The following is a 24,291-nucleotide window of genomic DNA, read 5'->3' on the forward strand; positions in this document are numbered from 1 at the left end:
GGGGATGTGGCCCAGAGCCAGAGAGAGGCTGGACCAGGTTGGGTGGGGGGTTGTCTGCCCGGCCTCAGGCCCAGGAGGAGGCTGAGCCCCAAGGCTGCTGAGGCTCTGGGGGCCTCTCGCCCCCACGTGGAGAAGCCCAGGGAGGGACAGGCTGGGGCCCAGGGCAGGTGGGGTGCCCAGTGCCCAGGGGAACTGCGGCCACAAGTCGGGGGTAGCTTGAGTCACCTGAGGGGCAGACTTCAGACCTTCCTTGTACTTGCTCCAGGGTCGCTCAGACCTGAAGCCTGTCCCTTGATGAACCCCCGACCTTTGCCCCCACCCCATCTCTCCCCATCCACGCATTACCAGACCTTGTCAAGCCAGCCCCCTCAACATCTCATGGACTCGTCTGCTCCCTTCCCCCACAGACCCTCTCCCCCTAGGCTAGGACTCACCTAGGGGACAGCACTTGGGGTCCTCATAGCCCACCTTCCAGCCTTTGATCCACTTCTCTCCAGTAGGCTCTTCTCAAAGCAGAGCAAGCACTCTAAACACAAGCCTGAGCCTGGCCCTTCCTCGCATAAAGCCCTTTAGTTCCTTCAGAGAAGCTAAGGATAGAGGCTTGTGAGGCCCGCCTCCCCCACCCCCAGCCTCATCCATCATCACTCCCCACTCCCTGCATGCGCCACCACTCTGAGCACCTCTGCCTCCCTGACCACCCCTCCTTCCCGCTGCCTCTGGACCTTTGCATGTGCTTTTCCCTTAGACAGACCATTCTTCTTACCACCCTCCCCCCAACCCAGGCTGAATGACCCTATTCCTCCTTCAGGTCTCCATTGATCACTTCCTCTAGGATGCCTTCCCTGCTCCCCGCCCCAGGCTGGGTGAAGGGCCCCCCTAAGCCCCATGTTTTCCCACCAAACCCTTACACTGGAACTGCCCTTTGACTTGCTGAACCCAACCCCCACCCCCACTGTAATCCCCTGACAACAGGCACTGGTCTGGCAGGTTCCTGGGTCAGCCTAGCAGAGAGCTCAGCACACACAAGAGCCTCAAAAAATTCTTGATTGACTGACTGTCTTCAAGCTGATTGACTGTTGATTGACTGACAGTCCTCAAGCTGATTAACTATTGACTGACTGAAGGTCTTGCTGCATGATTTTCCTTCTGTCAGGCAGCCACAGCTTGGAGCAGACCGGCAATGAGCTTCTGGGGAATGGGGTGGGGGCAGGGGGACCAGGGGAAGAGAGAACATGACCCCCCACCCTAGCATTACCCTGTGAACAAGGAATCAAAAAATGACCAGGGGCCTTGGGCGATTGGCCCTTGGCGTGCTGGGTCTGCCATCCATCCAGCTGCTGAGCTGAACCAGACCACTCCTCCTCTTCCTCTCCTGCTCCCCACCCCCAGCCCTCTGGCCCTGCCCCATTGCAGCCCAACACCACTGACAGCTGGACACGCCAGCCGTTCCCGAGGGTCAGGTGACCTCCCCTCCCCAGGCCACCGGCAGCTGAGCCCTCCGGGCAGACCTGGGTCTGGGCAGACGGCTCCACCAGTGTGACAGTGGACAGGGACTTCTCTACGCTGGACACTGGGAAGGGCCTTTGCCCCACGCCCGCGGTCGGTGGGCACTGACAGAGAAGATCACTTTCTGCTGGAGCCCTCCCTCCCACACGCTTCCCACAACCCCTCCAGGAAGAGGCCCTGGTGAGTGCCGCCTTAGGGGACGGGGGTGGGCAGGAGGGCCTTGCAGAGCCCTGGATGGCGCCTGAGGGAGGGCAGAGAGGGTCTCACGGCCACAGGGCCTGTTCATGCCACAGGGGACTGAGGGGTGGGCCTCGTCTCCATCCAGGACCTGCTGACCAGGGGTCCGCCCTGTGGAGGTGCCAGTGTCTGTACATCTCTGTATGTATGGCTGGGGGGGGGCAGGGTGTTGGGACAATTCAGCAGTGTAGAAATTCTGGCATTTGCTCCTCTCCCACCTCTCTCCCGCTTCCCCTGAGTAACCCCAGCCCTCCCCTTCCTAAGCTGTTCCGGGGTCTCTAACTGTGGCCCTGCGTGAAGGCAGGGGCCTGGGCTGAGCTGGGGCGCAGAGGACACTGTGGGCAGGTGTAGGGGTTGGCGCCAATGGTCCCCACTCCACTCTGGGTTTAACCGTTAACACAGCAGCCTCCCAGGGGAAGTGAGCAGCACCCCCTGGGCCCCAAGAACAGCGTGTCCTGTCCCAGCAGCCCCACCCTCCTGCCCCCATGAGGCCACGGGGCTGGGATGACATCAGCGCCTGTGGGCAGAGGCCCAGGCCCGAGCGCAGGGCACCCCCATGGAGTGGGCGATGGTGGACCATGGGCATTGGAGGCATGTCACCGCCAGGGGCCCCCTGCCCTGAGCAGTGGCAGTCTTTGGGGCCCCTCCCTGTGGGCTCTTCGGGGCCCACCAGTGAACCCGAGACCCGAACCTGAGCCCGCTGTGGTCCTCAGCATCGCCAGGGCCTTAGAAACATCCAGGCCAGGCCCCATCCCCAGACACTCAGCCCCCACAGGGCAGGACCCAAGCTTCTAGAGTTTTTAAAAGCTACATTTACTTTTTACCATGAAAAACATTAAGCCTACAGGAAAAAACAGGGAACGAGATCACGAGCAGCTGCATGTCCTGACGGCCCCTGGATTTACAGTTGATTGAGTTTTGCCGTGTTTACTTCAACGAGTCCTTTAAGGCTGAAGTATTTTGAAGTAATTTGTGGACATCACAGCATTCGCCCCATAGTACCTCAGTACAGGTTCTGACGTAGCCCCAAAGCCATTGTCCCACCGACAAAATTGACGACTCCCCAAGAACGTCCACATCCAGTCCATGGTCACATTTCCCCAACTGCCCCCTCAGTGTTTTTGATGCTTTGTTTAGACCAGGATCCAGTCAAGTTGCTTCGGGTCAGTACGTCTTCTAAGGGCCTTTCAATCTGGATGCATCTCTGCCCACGCCCCCCCCCCGAAAACCCCCCCCCCCCCCCCGCCGACCACATCAACTTGCTGAATCAAAGGGCCAGTTGTCGCATAGGAGGGTAAGAACATGGCTGGGTCAGACAGCTCTCAGTACAGACAGGGAAACTGAGGCCTGGAGAGGAAGGGACAAGGAGTCTGAGGCAGAGCCAGGTCTCCTGGTCCCCCCTGTGCCGTGTTCCCCCCCAGAACCAGCTCTTTATGGTGATCTAAGAAACTCCTCCTCTGCAAAGGGCCTGTGGCCTCTGGGACCCTCCCTGTGCTCTGCCTGGGGCATCTGGGGACGGTAGGTCAGGTGAGCCCACCCCGAGGCCAGCAGCGTGCCCCTGCGTTCTCCTGATCTGAGCAGGGAGCCGGAATAAATCCTTTCTATGTGGTTGTTATCCTGGTCACCAGTGCCTGCGAGGAACGGCAACCAAATTGATGAGCACTGATCACCTGGTTGTTCAGAGAACTGGCTGGGAGGTGAGAGGTGAGAGGATCCGGCACGCTGTGCCACTTTGGCAGCCCCTCGCCTCATGCCGGCTACTTCTCCTCATCAGTGGGCTGGCCCGGCCGGCAGCTGAAGGGGTGTGGGGTCCACTGCCCTGGGGAAGGAGGCACCCCTGGATGGAGAAGTGGAAGACCCCGCTCCCTCACCTCAGACGTGCTCTCCAGCGCCCTCGCCCTACCTCCTACAGGGCATCCTTGCCCCCGGGTGTGGGGTCCCTTCCCCTGTGAATGGAGCAGGCACCCGGCTCCTCAGAACGTGCCTCATCCAGGGCAGGAAGCTCCCCTCCAGACAAGCTTTAGAAAAAGCAGAGGTGACAGGGGAGAAGGGAGCATGGGGGACATCCACCCCATGACAACTTCTGAGCTCTCTAAAAACAACCCCTGGGAAGGAAAGGCAGGGGCCTTCCAGCCGCCGTCTGGGCTCTCTGAGGACAGGACAGGCCTGGCAAGCCCACGGCAGTTCAGGAATGTGTCCCCTGGTTGCTGGGCCAAGGTGCTTGCTGGCTGCAGAGTTTGGCCGGAGTGGCTCCGGCTCTGGGCGATTCTGGCTCGTCCGCTGCTGCCCTCTGCTGGGGACAGGCTCGCACGTTGAGAGTTGGCCGGGTCAGCTCAGAGGCCTGAGGACCACGGCCACACTCACACACACACCCCCCCACACGCTCACACCCTCATCTACACGCACACACACACATATGCACGCTCCACCTGTTATTGTGTTTTAACCTTAAAAAGCCGCTGCTTCTTGCAGCCATGAAATTGCTATGCTAACCACCGGAAACATCTCCGGCTCACAGGGCTCTTACGTAAGGCAGGTGGCTGGTCATATTACCTAGAGAAAGGCAGGGAGGTGTAGGGGAGAGTGTCAGAGGTTGGAAAATGTGCAGACCCTGGGTGCAGCTTCAAGGGGGCGTGCCTGGGAGGGGCTGATGGAGCGGGTCCTACCCAGGCCAGGGTCCCCAAGGACCCGTGGTGCTGTCTCGAGGTCAGGACACGTTAGGGGTGGGGAGGAGAAGCCTGCCAGCCTCCGCCTCCCCCAGAGCGGCCTTTCCAGTGGCACTCGGCTTCTGGAGTCATCTTTGCCCCATGCGTCTCCCACCCTGACAGCCAGCTCGGAACATTGCTGGTGCTGCTAAGGACATTTGTCAGTGGCTGAAGGGCTTCTAAACTAATAATCGCTGTATTAAAATCGCATTTGGTCCTCAAACTGGAGGAACGTTGGGAGGTTTTAAATGTTGAGAGAAAAAAAATCTTCTCTCAAAGGATAAAATCAGTCCCCAAAATAAGTTTCTGCAACCAGGGAATATGAAGTATTGCCCTGAGATTCTGGAAATAAAGCCTTCCTGGGAAATGGATGCTCTCGAAAGCCACATATTTCAGGCACGGCTGGGAAGGTGATGTACCAAGTCACCCAGTGTTCAGTATTGATCCCACCAGCCTGGGGACCAAGCAGATGGAGGGCACACGGTCCTATGGCCCTTGAATCATTTCTAGAATGGATTTTAAAATGCGATTTCCTCTCCCCAGAAAAATAGCTTGTGCTTTCCCAGCCTGGATGGACCCAGATGATACACAACCCTTCACCAAGTGAGAAACTCCAAAATTCTCCTGCCCATTACGACCTAAGCAGTTTTAAATGGTTTTCGGGTCCTCTCATCTCTAATAGATTAAAAAATGCTCCCTTGGGCATCACAAAGACATTGAATGGTACTTGTACCAAACCTCTGGCTCCGAGAGCCTGTGGAATGTACGTTCGAGCTTCCGAGGTAAGAGGGCAGGCCATAAACCATGCTGCTTTGAATCTGCAGCCAGGCACACTTTATATGGCAGTCTCCTTCACTACAAGCTGCTTCTTAATGATCTCCTCCCCAGAATGCCCCTTTCTCAGATTTACTGGGATGTGGTCCCAAGGGCTTCCACACCTGGGTGATCTCGGGTGACCCCCACCCGCAGGGACCATACGGGCACCTCCAGTCCACGTGGCCTGCCCTGTCTCCACCCCTCCATTGCAGATGCCCATGGCACAGGCTGGAGGGCATGAAACTGGGCCAGGCCCACCACAGCATCCCGCCTCTTCCTCCCCACACAGCCTCCCCTCTGGTCCCCATCTTCATCTCCAGCCCGTCCTTGTACTTTCCTATTGCTCCCTGCACACACTCCCCGAAACAGGCCCGCCCCCCCCCAGGCTGAGCAGGCTTCTCTCCCCCGCCAAACTCCTTCCTGGACCCTTACACCCCCATCTCAGCCAACACCAGTCTCACTCCCAACCTTTTCAGCTAGGACTCATTTTTCAGCATAATTTTTTTCCCTAGGAGCTCCCCTGTGGTACTCATTATACTTTTAGTATATGTTGATTGAGAAAATAGATGATGATAAAAACTACCAGGAACTTAATAATGCCTTTAAATGAATTTGTATTTTGGTAATCACCAAAGTGTTCATACACATTTGAGAAATTATCGGGCTCTATGGGCGTCACTTGTCTAGCCTGCAGATAATGCTTGTGGTGGTGTGGCTCTGGGTAAGGTCCTGAGCAGCCCATGGGTGGGGGCCCGCACCCACGGCACTGCTAGACGCCTTGGCGAAGGCTGTCCACTGGCAGCACGCTGCCCCCAGCTGTGGCGTCCTCACTGCCCTGCCGGGTGCAACCTCCTGGAAGGCTCCTGTTTCTGATGTCAGTCGTTGAGGCGCACAGCGTGGAGAGTGCGTTGGACAGGACCTGGCCCTGAGAGCCTGCCTTGGTTCAGGAGAGGGAGACCTCAGGACTCCCAGAGGGAGACTGCCAGGGGCCGGAACAGGCATGGGCCTTAGAATGAGACAGGCTCACGGCAGCCGACCCCCAGCTCTAGTGCTCACTCGCTCTGGACCCTGGGAAAGCACTTCAACTTTTCTCCACCTGAAAATTATTCCCTTGAGAAACAGAGATGGTGATTATCAAGTCAGTGGTCCACATAGATGCTTCACAGGAGTGGCTATTACTGTGTAGCTATATCTGTGCAATGAAATATCTGAGCGCCCGAGTCAAGTGAGGTCGCTTTCAACTTAAAGGCTCCACCCTGGCACTTGGCTGCGAGCTGGTGAATGAGTCAGGATGGACTGGGCTGTGCTGCGTAACAAACCACCCCAAGCTTGGTGGCCTGACATAGCAGAGATTTACTTCTCTGTCACGCTGCATATCCAACATGCACAGTCACTCAGGGAGCCACTGTGTGTCCAAGACCACCATGGCCAGGGAAGGAGAACGTGGGGAGGGCCCGCCCTTACAGCTCCCACCCGGAGGTGACATGTCACTCCCAGCCACATCATGGTGGCCAAAGCACAGCACGTGGCCACACTTGCTTCAGAGGGCAGGGGAAGTGCAGCTGTACAGTGTTCCCGCAGGGAGAACCAGAACATCAGGGAACAGCCCTGACCATGACCACAGCCAGCCACCCCATTTCCACATCTAAGGGGCTGGCAGCCTTTGATAAGATATAGTCCGTGACTCATCTAGTCCAAGTCTGACTGGTGGCTTCACCGGCCACCTTCCCTGAGATGGGAGTGGCGGCTTCTCAGAGGCCCAGCTTCTGTACTTGCTCATGAGCTCGGGTTTAGCACGTGGGTAGCGGTAACATACCCACAGACTCTCAGGAAATAAAACATGCTGACTGGCAGTGACGAGCCACAATGCCCTCATCCACCTCGGCTCGATGGGTGGCATCTGTCATTGTAGCTGGCATCACTGGTATTGTCATCTGTCCCCACTCTGGAAGCCAATGCAACCGCAGGCCCTGCTGTCTGTAACCCTCCTTTCAGACTGGGGAATGTCTTGCAACCCAGCGGCAGCCTGGCTGTCACTCAGGCCCCACAGGGCTGCGGAGCAGGGTTTACACTGACACGGGCAACCCAGGGCCTCCTTTAACAACTAGCTTGATGGCCAATGGCTGAGCTGCATTAGAGAAGTTAGCCCTGAGTCCCCTGGAGTGAGGCCCAGAGTTATTTCATTCAGAACATGCCCCAATGACAGGGCAGGAGGACACAGGGACCTGAGGCCATTTGTCCACCGTTCCTGGGGGAGGGGGAGCTTTAGGCTGAGCTCTTCTGGCTGGGGGCATCTCGCCCTCTTCCCATCCCCACCCCCCCCATCCTTACTCCCTTCTGCCCCTCCTCGAGGAACAGTGGGGAAGGAGGCTGAGTGAGGGGTCTGGGCTGTGGGGCTGTGGGAGGAGGCGTGTGATGGAGAGAGGGACATTTGTCCCCCTTGGAAGCACTAAAGGGAGCCCAGAGTGTTCAGCAAGTGTGTCAGAGGGCGTGAGGGCCTGTCTCCGGCGAGCGCACCACCTGCCTTCCCAGCGCCCACGCTGAGTCAGTCCTGAGAACAGCCCACTCGGTGACGGACCTCGAGTGGTCAGATGCTGGGCAAGAGGACGCCACAAAGGAGGGCTGTGCATTTTGTCATCTGAGCATCATGACAGGCCTGTGGCAGTGGGCAGGGAACCAAGACTCAGAGCAGTTACCCAGTTCATCCTGGGGCTTCAGCAAGCTGGTGGGAACGCCTGGAACAGACCTGGGCTCCTGACTCCTTTCCCAGTGCTCTTAGGAAACAGAACAGGGCCCAGAGGCATTGATCAAAGGCCACGGCCCAGCTAGTGACAGAAGTGCCTACATGTGGCAAAAGGAAGGTCTGGGCTGAGAAAGGTCTGTCAATTTGAAGAATTTATTTGGGACTTCCGAGGGAGGAACAGGAAGAAGGGAGGCCTTCCCTCGCTCAGTCCCACAGAGTGGAGGCTGCGCAAGAAGACAGCGCAGACAGGATCCAAGGAGGGCACCACAAGGTGCCTCCCTGAGCAGCAGCAAGGCCCACCTGCCCACCTCAGGCAGGAGCTCCAGGTGCTGAAGGGCTGCCCACCTGTCCTCCCTCCGCCCCTTCCCACCAACCCGTGTCAGAACCACAGACCATTCAGCTCAGGAGCAGGACCCTCAGGAGCAGGACCCTCAGATTAGTCACCTAATCTACACCCTAAGATGACCCTTGAGGAGATGGGCCTCAGTTTCTCCAGCCGTCAAGTCCAGCTTTTTGACAAGTGTAGGCTGACTACCCAGCAGACACCCCATCGCTACCGACCCACCCTAAGTCCAGGGGCAGCAGAGTTTGCGTTGCTGCGCTGGGGGCTGTCTTGGAGGCCCAGGTCTTCCTGGCTCGCTCTGTGCTGAGGACAACTGGAAATGACAGTGCCTCCTGGGCCTGGCTGACATCCCCAGCCAGAAAGCCCCAGCTCTGGGTGGGCCTCCCAGACCCCTCGTGATGGTTTCTGCAGAGGTGGGGAGCCCACCCGCCAGTAGGACATGCACTTACTGTCATCGGTTTGGGGGAGGGCAGCCCAGGGTAGGAGAGACCAGGCCTGGGGGACAAGAAACCCTGGGTCCTGTCCCAGCACAGCCAGTGACTTGCAGGTGACTTTGGCCAAGTCCCAGCTTCCTTGTGGCTCATTTTCCTGACTTTCAAAAGCAGATAAACAGAGCCTGCAGCATGGCGGGTAAGCGCGCTCTGGGGCTAGCATGCCCGCGTTCAAATCCCTGTTCTCCCCATACTGGCTGGGTTCACATAGGCAAGTAACTTAATGTCTCCGTGCCTCATTTTCCCTATCTGTAAAAAGGGCTGATGCCACTGCCTCAGGGGAAGCTGTGAGGCTCTGATGGGCTGATCTAGACATGGCCCACAGCACCCTGCCCAGAGCAGAGCGAGCACAATGTGTTACCACTTAGTGTCGTTATTTCCTCCCATGCTCCACTGTGAGGTGCCATCCATGTCCTCAGAAGCTCCACGGGGAGACGGGTTTGGGGGAAGAAGGGCAGTGGACAGCGTGATGGCTTGCCTGGGACACCTCCTGGACGTGTCGGCAGAGCGGGGCTCACTCGGCAAGGTCAGGCCTGGTTGGTGCTGGGCTGGGCCCTGGGGAGACAAGTGTGAGGGACAGGCTCGAGCTCCTTCCAGGAGTGGCTATAAATGAATTTATAACCTGGCTGTCCCTCTGGCTACCAGAAGCGCATCTGCCTCCCTCCCCTGGGGACAGGTCAGCTGGCAAAGGCCAACGTACACGCAAGCCCAGCGAGAGGAGAGGGGTTGGTCGGCCTTGGTTTTCCTCTCTAACCAAAGGGTTAACGGACTGAAGATATTCGCTCATCCCTGGACTCATTTCTGGTTTACCTTGGGATCTGTGTGCCTCCCACCAACTCCCCTTCTCAGCTCTTGGGACAGTCTCCCGAGCAGGGCTCGCCTCTGCGCGGTCGTAGAGCAGAGCTGGGAAAGGCTAGGCTGCTGTCTCAGGCACAGACCCCTCGCCACTGACACCTCACCCAGCAGCCCCGACCTCCCAGGTGCGCTCCAGCACTGCAGGCAGCCCTCAGAAGGCCCACCCTGTGCGGGGCAAAGCAAACACACATGCAGGGCAGCACTCTCCCCTTCCCGAAGGGGCACCCTGAGGCCTGTGGAACAGGGGCCAAGGTGGGAGAGGCCCTGTGGAGGAACGAATGGGCTGGGCTGCCGCCTTCAATGCCACCAGGCACTGGAGGCCCGGGACGGGGTTGAGGGGTGTGCAGCAGGAGCTCTCTGAGCCGGGGTCCTGAACACAGGGACAGGCACTGCTGTGCGTGCAGCCAGCCATGCCCATGGTCTGCACTGAAGGTCGTTTAAAGGGTTCCTCGCTCCCCGCACTGCCCAGCCTGGTCACATCCTCGGCTGGGAGTCCAGCAGAGGAGAGTATTAATAACGTGGTGGTGACGGGTGTCGCTGCGGGAATGTCCTCTGGGACAGGATGAACACAGCCAGCAGGGCCTCCTCTTGCAGGGTCTCCTTGGCACTCTCCTGAGACAAAGTCAGGACTTCTTTAGGGGCTGTGCTCCAGGCCAGCGCCCCAGCCTCAGCCTGCAGTCCAGCAAGCCCACCCTCAGGGAGGGTGCAGGACGAAGGAGAGACAAGCAGCCCCCAAGGGCCTCAGGAAGGCAGTTCAGGCCCACTCTCCTCATCTGCAAAGTTGCCGTGAAAAGGCCTGCCTTCCCGACAACCCAGAGCTGTGGGGAAACTACCACCCCATGGCAATAATTCTGGAAATAACAATAAATCACATTTGTTGAGCACTTAGCTCTGGGCCCTGGGGTAACCTTTTCATGACCTTTATCTCAATTCTGTCCCTAACTGCATGAGGGAGGTATCATTATTATCCCATTCTACAGATGAGGAAACTGAGGCCCAGAGAGGTTTAGTAACTTCCCAAGGTCACGCAGCGATTATGTTGTGGAGCCATGATGCAGTTCGACGGTGCACAGCTATGCTGCACAAAAATGAAGCATTCTTGGGGCTGGCCCCGTGGCCGAGTGGTTAAGTTCGCGCGCTCCGCTGCAGGCGGCCCAGTGTTTCGTTGGTTCGAATCCTGGGCGCGGACATGGCACTGCTCATCAGACCATGCTGAGGCAGCGTCCCACATGCCACAACTAGAAGAACCCACAACGAAGAATACACAACTATGCACCGGGGGGCTTTGGGGAGAAAAAGGAAAAAATAAAATCTTAAAAAAAAAAAAAAAAAAAAAATGAAGCATTCTTGTTCCCCCTGAGCCCCTGCAAGATGCTGAGTGTCCCAGCAGCAGGGACTCTGCCCTCTCCTTGAGCCTGGATCAGTGTCTCCAGAGGAAGGCAAGTAACACGACATGAGAAGTTAAGACACAGGTTCTGCACTCTGAGAGCTTACAGTTGTGTGTATCATTTGATTTTTTTAAATGTTTTAATATTTAAATCCAAAAGGTACAAAAGAGTATTTAGTGAGAAGTCCCCCTCTTAGCCCTGCTCCCAGGCAACCACCGCCCCCAGTTTCGGGCAACAGATTATTCCAGAAGTAATCGATCCTATTTACAGTCTTGTTTAAACACCGGTGCATCGTGGCTGGGGACTGTGGGTGCTTCTGAATGCGGCCCTGGCTCGCCATCTCCCTCATGTCATTTCCACCTCCCTGCTCCACTTTCCAGGGACCCCCGCCGAGAGCCCCAGATGGGAGGACAACTGTGCTATGACAGTGACAGAGGCCAAGGAGGAGAAAGCTGAGGCCTGCTGACAGCCCCACATCCTGTCCACAGCTGCAACTTCCACCTCGGGCCTTCCTCCTGGGGACTCGCGGGGCGCCCACTCTCCGAGCACAGCATGGTGGTCCAGGACAGCTCGGATGCTGGGGACACCAGGATGGGCGTGCAGCTGGAGCCCTTCCTGCACCAGGTCGGGGGGCACCTGAGCGTGATGAAGTACGACGAGCACACTGTGTGCAAGCCCCTCATCTCCCAGGAGCAGAGGTTCTATGAGACCCTGCCGCTGGCCATGAAGCGCTTCACCCCGCAGTACAAAGGTGAGTGTCCAGGCAGCCGGCCGCGGGCAGCGCCCGCCACCCTGGGCCAGGCTGGCCTGCAGCACCCTCTGCTTCCTCGTGCACCGCGCTGTGTGGAATGGTTGCCATGGAGATGTGCCCCTCTCTCGCAGCCTGGCTGGCCCTCACTGTCCTAGTTTCTCTGAACTCTTCAAGCCTCCAGATCTGGAGTGTAATGCCATTTGGCATCCCTACAAATTAGCTGAAGCCACCAGGCTTCGAGGAATTGAGAATGGGACAAAATGATACCCTGGCCCCCCACGCCCTGAGGGGGCATTCTGGTCTGCGCTCTGGGCCTGCCATGCCTGGGTCCTGTGACCGTGGCTGGTAAACACAGGACAGGTTGAGGCCTCCTTCCCTTCACCTCCCTCTGGAGACCCAGGCGGGTGGCGGGAGCCTCAGGCCTGCAACATGGCAGCGTGTTTAGGAAACCAGAATTCCCACCCTCACCCAAAAAGGGGTAAACCCAGGGGCACAGGCTGCCTTCTGGGTGTAGCTGGGGAAACTGTGTATGGAGCAGTGTGTGTTCTGGATCTGAGCACAAGGTGAATTCTGGGGAGAGAAGGCGGCGGTGAGTGCTGCCATTTGGGGGCCTCAGGTCAGGGCCACACTGGGCAGCTGGCCGGGATCCACGGGGCAGGCTGTTTTCTCCACACTCAGCCTTTGGTAAATACAGTTCACAGGGCTCGGGGCATGACTGCCAGCCACAGGCAATAGGAGGAATGCTCAAAGAAGAGACCTCCTTTAAGGATTTTAGACTCCCCGACTGCAAGCTTCCGCCCTCACTGTCCACGCATCTGTAGTGAAGGCAATGACAATATCCGAATAAGCCAGCCAAAAACTCACTTGCATTTCAGTGATCGAGATAACTGGGAAGGATTCTACATCGATGTTTCTCAAAGCGTGATCTCAGATCCACCAACTGTAGCAGAATCGCTGGAGTGTGTGTGAGTGCGTGTCGTGTGCATGTGCGCGCATGTGTTAAAATGCAGGTTCCCAGGCCCCGTCCCAGACCTGAAGCAGAATCCCCGGCAGATTCAGAATTCAGTGTGCTCCAGACTGTGATCCCCTGGTAGGGGCCAAGGCCTTGAGCCCTGGGCATTCCTGTCCTACCAGGACCTCCTGAGAGTCTGCGACAAGACTGATGAGCATCACACACCTGCTCACACTGTGCAGGCCTCCCGTGGGGCCTTCTGGGGCCGCAGGCTGGGGCTGCCCGTAGGCTGTGGGTCACTGCCCATCTTGTCTGAGCACCAGTGGAATTAACGTCTGTCCTTTCATAACTGAACTCGACCCAGCAAGGTGGTGGTGGGACCTTGCGTGGGGTGGCCTCCTGCCCTCAGCGTTTCACGCTTGTTTGACACGGCTCTGGAGCTGAGACAGGCTGCCAGGGCAGTACAGGCAAAGCAGGAAAGCGAAAGCGGTAATGGGTCTCCAGGACCCCATCCTGGGGTCCTCCTGCTCCATCTGCACGTGCCCACTCCTCTGTGGGGTAGGGTGGCACCAATCTTGGCGCCCTTGGGCCCTGGTCTACTGTCCAGACCCCTATACCGCCCTGCTTCCCTCTTCGGTTGGGCCCACCCCCAGTTCCACCAGCCCTGGGGCTCTGCTAACGTGACAGATGAATTGAGCCAGGGAGTCCTAGCTACATGCATCAACAGAGACAGGGCGCTCTAGCCTCTGCCTTGGGACTCCACTCAGGAGAGGCTGAGGAGGGGCTGGGTCAGGGAACCGCATGGCAGCCCTCAGGTGAGGCCACGCAGCCCTGCTGAGGGGGCGGCAGAGCGCACGGGCTGGGGTGAGCCCCACACGAGGTGTCAGTGACGCAGAACCGCTGACTTGCTCGCCAGCCAGAACGCGACCCACGCAATGCCGCAGGCCAGGCACCACCGGAGGACGTGCCCATTTCCAGAGACACTAGAAGAGGCCCAGAACTGAGACCCTCAGCTTTCAGACTCCTGGGGCAGTAGCTGCGGGTCAGGTTTCAGGTGGGAAAGAGTTCCTAAAAGGGCCCTCAGGCTCTCAGGCTTCTTGTTTCCCAGATAAGAAAAGTAACATGAGCAACCCTCAGTGCTCACTCAGTGTGGACACGCTGTCAGCAGTTTCCTGCACTAACTCACCAAATCACAGCCCTCTGCGGTGGGTGCCATCATCCCCATCTCACAGGTGAGGAGGCACAGAAAGCTTACCCGACTTGCTTCAGGCCACACAGCCAGTGAGAGGCAGAGCCAGGACTCAAAGCCCCGAGGTCTGGCTCCCAGTGTGGACCCTGCCCACCAAGGCCCCCTCCACCGGCTCCCCTTACTGAAGAGGCGGACTCTTTCGATGCCAGTGCCCAGGGTTTGTCTAACCCAACAAGGAAAGCGATGTGACTTGCCTGGGGTCACTAGGCTAGTGACTTCAGGTCAGTGGGACTTGAATGCCCATAAGGCCACCACAGGGGTCTCCCTTTTTCTCCCCGATGGGAACAGCCCCAAAGAGAGGGGCCGTTTCTGAAGTGGCCACCACAAGCCACGGAGCACACCCTCTCCCCTCTTGCCGCCCACATCACGATGCTGTCAGGGAGTGCTGGGCAGGGACATCGCTCCCAAGGACAGCCTCCCTATGCTGGGAGCTTGCCCTGGACCTTTTGCTGGGCTCCTCGGGCACGACAGGGTCTTGGGGATGTGTCCCTCTGCCTCCCAGTTCTCCTGTCAGCCTTGGGTGAGCAAGGACATGCTCCTAGGTCCAGCTGGTTAACGGAGGAGCCAGATTCATATTACAGATGGTGGCAAATAAATGCTCTCATGAGCTTAAAAATAAATACATGACAGAATATTCACGGAGGCTGGGGAAGTTGCTGGGCCAAATTGAAATTGCTGAGATGCTCTGGGCATGTCAATCATGGCAGCCAGCACTACTATCTGCCCAGCCGGCATGGTGGAAGGTCACGGTGCTCCGGGAGGCCTGGTGAGCAGGCAGACAGGGGCTCTGGCTGCGCCCCCACTCTCCTGGCCAGGCAGGGGCGGCAGAGTGCTGGGAGCCCATGGGCCTCCAAGGCCTAGTCCCCACGGACACACAGGGCAAGCAGAAGGCCAGGCCGGGGCCGACGTGGCTCTTGATGAAAAGAATGATCCAAGCCAAGGAGTCTGGATTCCACTGACAAGCTGTTCCTGGCAAGGACAGGAGACTGGGGATTGCTCGCAGGGCAGCTCTCTGCCATGGGTCCCAGGCTTCAGGGGAAGGCTGGGCTGAGCCGTAGAGGGCTGTGGGAGAGGGAGGGAAGACAGATAGATAGAGACGCAGAGCCAGTCAGAGGCACGCAGGAAGATGGAGCAAGAAGGCAGCGACACGGAGTCTGGCTGCCTAGCTGAAACAATATGAGAAATAGAAATGACTCTGGATTTTATTGGTTTGGGGTTATTTGCACCTCTGCTCACTCCATTTATTCAGACCCTCAGAACGGATGAGATCAGACAAGAGCTGGACCCTGGAGCAGCAGGTGAAGGTCACAGTTCCTGTCCCTCCAGGGAGGCCTCCTGGGCCTGGGGCTCCCCAAGACTGTGGTTTCTGGGAGGCCTGTCACCATAGCCTCACAAACGGAAAGGCCGGGGGGCCGCCGCATGGTAACCTGAACTTTACAAGATCCAAAAGGCCTTGCCCTTGGCTGGCACCTTCCCAGTGTCTGCGGGGAGGGGTGTGGGGGTTGTGCTCTGAGCTCCCCAGGTGGTTTCCAGGTCAGCCCTCCTCACTGGAACAAGCACAGTGACCCCCCTGCCTGAGGACACAGGGCTGGAAATGTAAATGCCACGTCCTTGGGTTTCTAGGAGCTCTCAGCCCTCTGCACTGATGCTCTCTCACCAGGTGGTGGGATCACGGCTTCTGTTCCACCCACGGAATAGAATGACCGGAACAAATGTGGCTGGGGACACAGCAGGAGTGTTCCTCATCCACACCTTGGTAAACACGGTGTGACGACACCGGAGTCTCCCAATAAAGTCCTTGGCCTCGGGTGACAGCTGTTCCTTCTTCCACATCGACGTCTGGTGTGGCCTTCTCAGAGCTCCGCCCCTGACCACCTGTGTGACCTCAGACAAGTCATTCAGTCTCTCTGAGCCCCCATGACCAAACTCAGCGGCCTCACAGATTTGCTATAACTGAGTGATGACAAATGGAAAGCAGACAGTGCGGGCACACAGTAGGTCTAAAGGACATGGCAGTGAGGATCACTGTGTGGTTACTTCCCCGACTGCCGCCTGTGCCCCCTCTCATGAGCAGGACGGCTGGGGGCTGGGTGTAGCAGTGCATGCCGGGGCTCAGGTACGCTACAAATGCCAGGCTCAGGGGCAGCAGCACGGTTAGTGTCATTACTGCTTCACCGGACACAGGGGCCTGGGATGAGCTGAGGAAAAGCGGAGTTTTTTCCGGAGCTGGAGAGAACTAAATGTCACTCTCAGGCTGCAAAATTGGGGCACTTGGAATCTGAGATGACAGGACTAGCCTGAGGAGACCGCTGAGCTAGGCACAGACGGCCCCGAAGAGCGACTTGCTGAATTATAGAGCAGCTCTGAAAATGAGTGTCTGCACTGCCCAGCCCAGGAGGGCCCGGCGGGACGCACGCGGCAGGTCAGCTACCCCGACTGCTGCCTCAACAGAAATGACCACTTACGCTGAGAAGGCGACCAAGCGGCGGGGGAGGAAATAAATACCTTGGGGAACATGATCACATGCAACCTACCCTCTCTGTCAGGTCCCAGAGAAAATGAGTGGGACATTCAGAGGGGTTTCAAAGAAGAGAAGGTTTAGAGGGACTATTTGCAGAAGTGCGTGCAGGATTAATACAACCACCGGGGATGGTGAGGTACGCAGGCACCAGCACCACTGGAGCGCTGTAAGCCCCCCAGGGCCTGAGGGGCCACAGCGAGGGGATGGTGTAACTGACCCAGCAAGAGGGAGGCCACAGGGGAACATGGCCATGGCAGAGCCACGCTACAGCAGGGAAGGAACCAGTGGGATAAATACCTCACCTTTTCCCTCTCCCCACCATCTCCTGCCGGTGGTCCTCAGTGGCCAAATCCACTGGAAACCAGGGCCAAGGAAGCCTTGGTGACGGCAGAGCCAGCCTCTCAGGCACAAGGCAGGCTGGAGATGGCGAGGGCGGGTTAGCGGGGACAGAGCAACAGAGAACCGCAACGGCATTGAGCTGCAGAAAGAACAGGGAACCGGACACCTAGAGATCCAGTTCTTGAAAAAGCATCTGTGCAGCTGTCTCTGGTGCCACCAACAAGAGTATCAGTCCCTCTTCACCAGAGCTCTGGCGAGGCTGGGCACCCACTGGATGCCAAGCCCCACAGCAAAAGGCCTGGACTCTCCACCCAAGTGAGAGATCCAAAGGGGGTGACTGAAGAGCCGTTAGTGCACGTGCCAGAGCTCATTACCAACCTGGCCCACGTCCCGCAGGAGAAGCCCCATTAGCACACTTGCTCATTGGGTTTCCTCTCACTCTTCACTTGCACGATTGGAGCAGGATGTTGTGGTGCCTCGATTACAGACACCGTTGGTGAGGAGGCCCTGTTAGCTGGAGAAATCTCACCAGTCGTCTGTTTTATAATAAAGAACCATGTTCCTCCAATAATCTTCACGTGCTGTGCGTCTAACCAAAGGAAATGGCGAGCACCAGTATTAAAGCCAGAGACGGGGAGGGTGAATGCAGGGGCGACAGAGAGTCCTGAGCCCAGAAGGCTGTCTGAGGAGGGCTTCCTGGAAGAAGCGGGTCAGATACAGATAAATGGGGGGGAGAGAAAGGATGGCGAAGGAGGCGAAGGAGCAGGGGAAGGAATGGGGTGGGCCCCAACTTCCCTCACGGCCACGCTGAGGAGGGGGTCCCCCTTGCAGAGGACCAGCTCTGCTGCCCCCAGGGGAGGCCCAGTTGGGGCGGCTGTGGTGTGACTGGGAAGGGGTGACTGTACACAGGAGCCGGAATGGAGAACAAAATGCACAGGCCTGGCTTTGTGTAAAGTAGGAAGGGGCAGAGAAGTGCCACGAGGCAGAGGCTGTGCCAAGATCGGCCCAAGGCTACTTTCTGCAGGCTCCCCGCTGTAGGATCATTCTGGAACAGGATGAGGTTCAGGCTAAACCAGGCCAGTCCCCAGAGCTCTTCCTTGAAAGAAGAGCTGGGGAAGGGGGGAGGCTGACCAGCGCCATCAAACTACAATTCAAAGGGACGTCACCCACTCCCATGTGTCCACTCAGGTAAATTCCATCTGGTTTCTCCTCCCTCCCCCTTGTGTGCTCTGCAGGCACCATCACCGTGTACCTCCGGAAAGACAGCCTCGGCCACCTCAGGCTGGTTGCCAACCCACTGAAGGAGAACCGGGGGCCCTTCAAGGTCTCCACGGAGTCAGCGGCAGTGGCGATATGGCAGACGCTCCAGCAGACCACCAGTGGCAGTGGCGGCGCCCGCCCCCTTGCCGAGTGGCAGCACGCCCAGCTGGCACACTCGCTCAAGGAGAGGTGAGGGCCACTTGGCAGGATGACAGAAACTGAGCGGCTCGTCCCTAGCAGGGACCAGCACGGCTCCCACCTGTGCCAAGGCTGACTGCTCCCCTTTAGGGCTGGAGCTGAGAAAATGAGAAATTCAGATGAAGGCTCTGTCTAGAATAACCAATGTGACCAAAGAAAGGACTGAATTTTCCTTCACGCCACTTCTAGAGGGAGGATTCGGGGCATCGCATCTGGGAAGTTGATGCACACGCAGAATCCTATACAGAGCAGGCATTCGGTACATATTTGTTTAATTAAATACCAGTTTCACTGAGACCATAAAGTGCCTCTGGGGGAAAAATGTGCAGAGCAAAAACCCCAGAGTAGTTGACATAGAGGAAAATGGCTAATGTCTCTCAGAAATCATCTTTCCTTAGCGGTTGGGATGGGACGAGGAGAGAGGTCAATATAGCCCTCGGGGGGGCTTTGGAGACGCAGGCGGCTCAGGGTACCCGGGGCCCTCCGAGAGGTCTCCAAAACCTCTGATATTGTTAGCTGACCTTTCTCAGATGAAAAGGATCCCTGGGGACTTTTAAAACATTTATGGGAAACAAAAGGGAGCTAATACAATGAACGTACCTCCCTTCCCCAAGGAGCACAGTGGATCTAATTAAGTCTCTTGGCTCGGTGTCAGGCAGTGGGTGAACATTACCTCCATTTCACAGATGGGAAAGCTGAGACACAGAGGCAGGAGAGGGGGTGGACCGAGGACCCGTGATGCCTACGCCCCGTGGCATTTCGAGGCCTTGAGGAGATAACCACAAGCTGCAGTAACAGCCTAAAGCCCCGGGCTTCTGATTCCAGGCGGGGGTTGCTGCCCCCACACGGTGTTGCCTCCCACACCCGTAGTGAGATGACATGATAATCAGATCACTTACCAGTGAATTTAACCCCTCAGCCCTTGAGGAGGTGAGCACTCTGATGAGCTGCTCTGGGTTAGAGAAACTCCCCACCAGGGCTGCCCTATGGCCTGATCTAGGGCCCGGGGCCTGAGTGGGTCCCCTGCAGGCATCCTCAAGTGTAGTCAGGGACAGTCCACGTCAGAGTCCAACCCAGGAGACCCCAGTCAGTCACAGGGACGGGCACCTTTCTCCAGACCTCTGCCCACGGCTGCCCTGTCATCTGCTTCCCTCACCTGCAGCCCAGCCACAGCGCTCCTGAGGTCCGAGTTCCACCTCAACGCCCAGGTCTCCTCGCTGGTGGAAGATGCCAACAGGAACCAGGCTGAGAGGAGGAGCTTTAACCCGTGGGGCCTCTACTGCCACCAGGCCCACTTGACCCGCCTGTGCGCCGAGTACCCAGAGAACAAGCGGCACCGTATCCTTGCCAGCCCTCCCCACCGTGCAGGGCACAAGCCCTCAAACCTGGGACCTAGAGGAAATCAGATCTCTCTAGAAGAAAACTCAGAGAGTATGGGCAAGTCAGATTGGGAATCAAGCTGAACCCTAGCCAGGCCACTAGCTGTGTCTCTGCCACCTGGACAGTACGGATGGGCTGGGCTGGGGGTCTCCATGGGCAGAGAGGAATGAGGACTGCCACGCTGGGTGGAGCAGCAGCAGCCTCTGAGGGCTAGGTGGGTCTCCACACCCCCAACCTCCTTTCTGTCCCTCCAAATTCTCCCCTCAGACTCTTCCCATGGAGCTGATGGGGGAGGGGGGGGTGGCTCCTCCCTGAAGGAAGTGCCGTGGGGTGGGCTCTCAGGGGAAGCACCCCCCTTTCCCCTCCAGGCTGCCACATTCTCAATGAGCACATTTAGGCTTGAAATGCCCCTTTGTCACCGCTGGGCTCCTTCCTGCAAACGGGCGGCTGGTTTCACAGTATTTACTGAGACGCATCTGCAAGCCTAATCCCTAAGAAGCTTTTGCAGGATAATTACTCCGCTGAAATTAATATTCCTGCAACTCATCTCCGAAGCTAACATCAACCCACTTCTCCCAAAAGGTATTGGCCCATTCAATGACTTGAGATTTTAGCCTTATGATTTTCTGCCATAAAATGTAAATTGGGCATGGCCTGCCAGGGATTTCACGCCTGCATTTAAATTTCAACCTCAGAGCAAAAAGGAAAAGAAGCTCACATACTCATAAACTCCTCCTAAATAAATGGAAATATTAAAGCAGCCTGCAAAGCTAATACCTTGAATTCTTAATAGTGACGATCGGCCTGTCTGCAATGAAAGAAACAGGAGAGAAGGAAGGGAGCTCAGAGTAGGGATCCCCAGCCAGCTTTGGAGGCTGCCAACTGCATCTCGGGGGCAGCGGCCTTGATGTCCTCAGAGCCTTCCTTAACTTGGTGTGACTAGGGTTCTTGCTGCTGGAAAACGTCGTGTCACAGTACAAGCATCCCTGTATCCTGGACCTAAAAATGGGGACCCGGCAGCATGGGGATGACGTGTCCGAGGAAAAGAAGGCCCGCCACATGAGGAAGTGCGCGCAGAGCACCTCGGCCTGCCTGGGCGTGCGCATCTGTGGCATGCAGGTAGGTGGCAGGGGCCCACTGCAGGGCTGGGCATCCTGGCATGTCCGCTGTGGGGCAAGGATGTCTCCCATCCAGACATCACTGTCCCCAGAGAGCCCTTCGCTTTGGGGGAGCAACAGAGGAGGCGGCCAGGCACAGCTCTTTCAGCAGGGAAATGCATATCCTGGTCTACGACACGCTAGGTTTTTTGAAGAGCACCTTTCAGGGTAGCGGTGTCAGAAACCCACCATTTTTTAACTTGGTCTCAGGGTCTTTGGCAGCTGCAACTTTCCACAGTGGCCACGTGGGTCCTGCCCATGTTGGGAGCAGACCTTTGATGACAGTGTGTGAGCAGGCGCTGGGGAAAGAACTAAGAGAAGGAACTTCTCCACGCACACTGTGGATTCCTCAGTCCCTTGAACGATAAAGCTGAACTCTCCTTCTCAGATGCTGTGAGGCAGTCTGCTCTTTGAATTCTTATTAGTCTTTCCCTCTTCTTACTCCACCTTTTCTGCTGCTTCTTGCTACCTGCTCCGGTTAACAAAGGGGGAGGTTGTAACCTGCTGAGCTCAGCAAAGGAATGGTTAATTTTTCATTGCCCAGACTCCACTCTTCATTTTTGCTGCTCTGATGCAGCTTATGGCAGGGGCTGCAGGAGAACAGGAAGAAATAAACTTTCTCCACGCGCTCGCTCTCACCGTCTACCTACTCAAAGCAAAACCAGACACCGATTTGACGGTAAATGTTATAGCTTTCCTTAATTGAAACTGCCACCCCTTGAAGCTGGAAGTTGAGTCTATAAATTTGTTGCACAGATGTCCCTTGGAAGGCTTGGAATGCAGTTCTTGAGAGAAGGGAGTGTGATGATTCGTGGTGTAAATGGAATCTTTCTCTGGACCTCAAACCTTGTGAAATTGATCTGATTTATTTAGAAAGTGATGCCTATCATGCATTTATGATGGCTAATTTAGCAGCCGATCTCAGGCCCTCCAAAGGCAACAGCAAGTCTATCATATATTTCCGATTTTTTCCAACACTGGTTTTCTGTAAACATATCATGTAATCTGAAGGCAGGAAACACCTGAGAAACTGTCTTGGCTACGGGCAGCCCTTCCCAGGTGTGCCAGGCAGAGGCTTGCCAAGTCACCCTTTGGCCATGCCAACCGCTGGCCTCATATCAGCCTCTGCTCTTGCCTGTGCCATCTGAATGAAATGGGGGTGGCTGCCACTATCTCCCCCATCAGCATCTCTTCTCCATCTGCTCCCTTCTGGTGGCCAAGACATGACAGGAGAGGGGAGAGGAGCCGGTGCCAAGGAGAGGAGCCACCAGCCCCACAGAGCTGCGTGGACCGCCTTGCTCCATCCAGGCTCCCCTCAGCTGCACTGGCTGCCTGAAAACTGTCCACACCTGACCTAGCCTGTGTTTTATTTTCAAACTATTCACCCCACTCCACCCCAAGAGCCATTACTATATCCTTAGAATCTGCAGAGAAAGGACTTTACAAACTTTGTTGGGGAAAATTTAATCGAGTTGGCTTTCCAAGGCCATTGGCTGTGATTTCAGATTCCTACTAAAGCTTTGTAGCTTGGGTTTGCTAATATTTGAACTGAAGAGGGCCAGAAGCCAGGGTTTAAATCATGATTTGGAGGTGGACATTGGAAATTCACAAGAAAGGCCATCCAAACCTTTTCCTCGTGGGTGGAGGGTCACCTCTGTAGGGCGAAGGATCTTCCGAGCTTGGGTTTCTATTAAAGGCTCGCACAGAGAGCATTTTAAAATGTAAAAGCTACGCTGGTGCTGGAAGAAAGATGGTCTTTCTGTTCATTTCAGCCATTCGTGCTCTGTGTCTCCTAGAATTCTGTTTATATATTATGTTAGCTTGCGACGCTGTAAAGGTAGCAAAGGCAATTTTTCTTAAAGTGTGCAGTTCTTCACATTTCCTCCTTTTTCTTTGTAATGTAAGGTTTATCAAGTTGATAAGAGGCACTTTCTCTGCAAAGACAAGTACTATGGACGAAAACTCTCAGTCGAGGGCTTCAGACAAGGGCTCTGTCAGTTCCTGCACGACGGCACGCGCCTCCGGACAGAGCTCCTGGAGCCCATCCGGCGCCAGCTCCAGGCCCTCCTCTCGGTCATTAGGAGCCAGAGTTCATACCGGTTCTACTCCAGCTCTCTCCTCATCATCTACGATGCGCAGGAGCCGGCGGAAAGAGCCCCGGACGGCCTGCACCCTCAGAAGGTTCTGGAGACAGCCCATGGCAGCTCTTCCTGCTGTGTCACCAAGGTTGACATCCGGATGATTGACTTTGCTCACACGACATACAAGGGCTCCCAGAACGAGCACACCACCTACGAGGGACCAGATCCAGGCTATATTTTTGGTCTGGAAAACCTCATCCAGATCCTGCAGGATATCCAGGAGGGAGAATAAGACTTGGTGGGCCCAGCCAGATTTTTCTGGAGTATAGATCTTAAAAGGGACCTATTGGTAGCTAAGATAGTCTAGACAACCCTTAGATGTCTTTGTAATAACTATATCTACATTCAGAAGCCATCTCTTTACATGGCAGGCTATGTTAACAGCTGCTAAAGAAACCAGATCTGGAGGTAATTCCACGTACCCTGGCATCTTGGCTAATGCTGGTCATCGCAGGCTGGACGGTCAGTACAAAATGGCACCATCTTGGAGGACAGTGGAGGGTGCAATATGAGTTGGAGGCCAGCATTACAGCGAGATTCTGAGGTATTCGCGTTTAAAAATGCTTTCTTGTCATGCTGCAGTTCTCACAAGCTGTGAGAAACCTTACTTGAAGAAGTCTTGAAGAATGAGTTCACGAGTTCATGGTTGTCTGCCTGTATGGGCTGCCCATCCAAGGGCACATGGAGCTAATGAATCTCTTCCCTTCCTGAGAGGCCCTGGAGGCGGGGCAGCACGCAGTGGGCAGATCTGCCCATCTCACCAGCTGTGTACCCAGGTTCTGAATGGACAAGGACCACCCCACACATGGCGCTGGCAGGCCGAGAGCCCGGGTTCTCCACTTTTGCCTGTGGAGAGAAGGGTCTTGCCCCTTTACAGACTTCCAGGTACCTGTTGGAAGTGATGATTCTGCCAGATTCTGACCACGAAATGGCTCTGACCATGAAATGCAGCTTCCAGTGGCGGTGGACTGCGCATAAGGAGAAGCCACTGAAGTTACACTACACTCTCAGCTTAGGCTTACTATTTATTTATTTTGGGGGTTGGGAGGGGGGTCAGAAGTGAGGAGCCTGGAGGAAACCAGGCGTGATGTTTACAAGACTGGTGGACAAGTGTAAATAAGGAACAAAGAGCAAAGTTCTAATTAATTCCGTCTTCTGCAGTGTGGAAACCTATTACGATGCCCTTGAGACAAGCACAGAGATACGTTCCCCAATTAGGGAAATAAATTTGTTAATAAAATTGCTGAGGTCACCAGTGA

General features: G+C 56.3%; 1 protein-coding gene across 2 annotated transcripts; it reads left to right on the forward strand.

Moving 5' to 3' along the window:
* Positions 1–1,476: 1,476 nt before the first annotated feature.
* Positions 1,477–24,291, forward strand: IP6K3 (inositol hexakisphosphate kinase 3). Of its 2 annotated transcripts, XM_046640024.1 has the most exons (7): positions 1,477–1,686; positions 11,465–11,835; positions 18,132–18,345; positions 19,517–19,692; positions 20,678–20,853; positions 21,469–21,570; positions 22,797–24,291. In XM_046640024.1, exons 2-7 carry the CDS (start codon positions 11,637–11,639, stop codon positions 23,262–23,264), a joined length of 1,335 nt encoding a protein of 444 aa, XP_046495980.1. In that variant the 5' UTR covers positions 1,477–1,686; positions 11,465–11,636; the 3' UTR covers positions 23,265–24,291. The 2 variants fall into 2 exon arrangements, with proteins under 2 accessions (XP_046495980.1, XP_046495981.1); XM_046640025.1 differs by lacking the exon at positions 21,469–21,570 and having other exon boundaries at positions 1,479–1,686.

This window comes from Equus quagga, chromosome 15 (assembly GCF_021613505.1).
Source record: "Equus quagga isolate Etosha38 chromosome 15, UCLA_HA_Equagga_1.0, whole genome shotgun sequence".
In the NCBI taxonomy this organism is placed as follows: domain Eukaryota; kingdom Metazoa; phylum Chordata; class Mammalia; order Perissodactyla; family Equidae; genus Equus; species Equus quagga.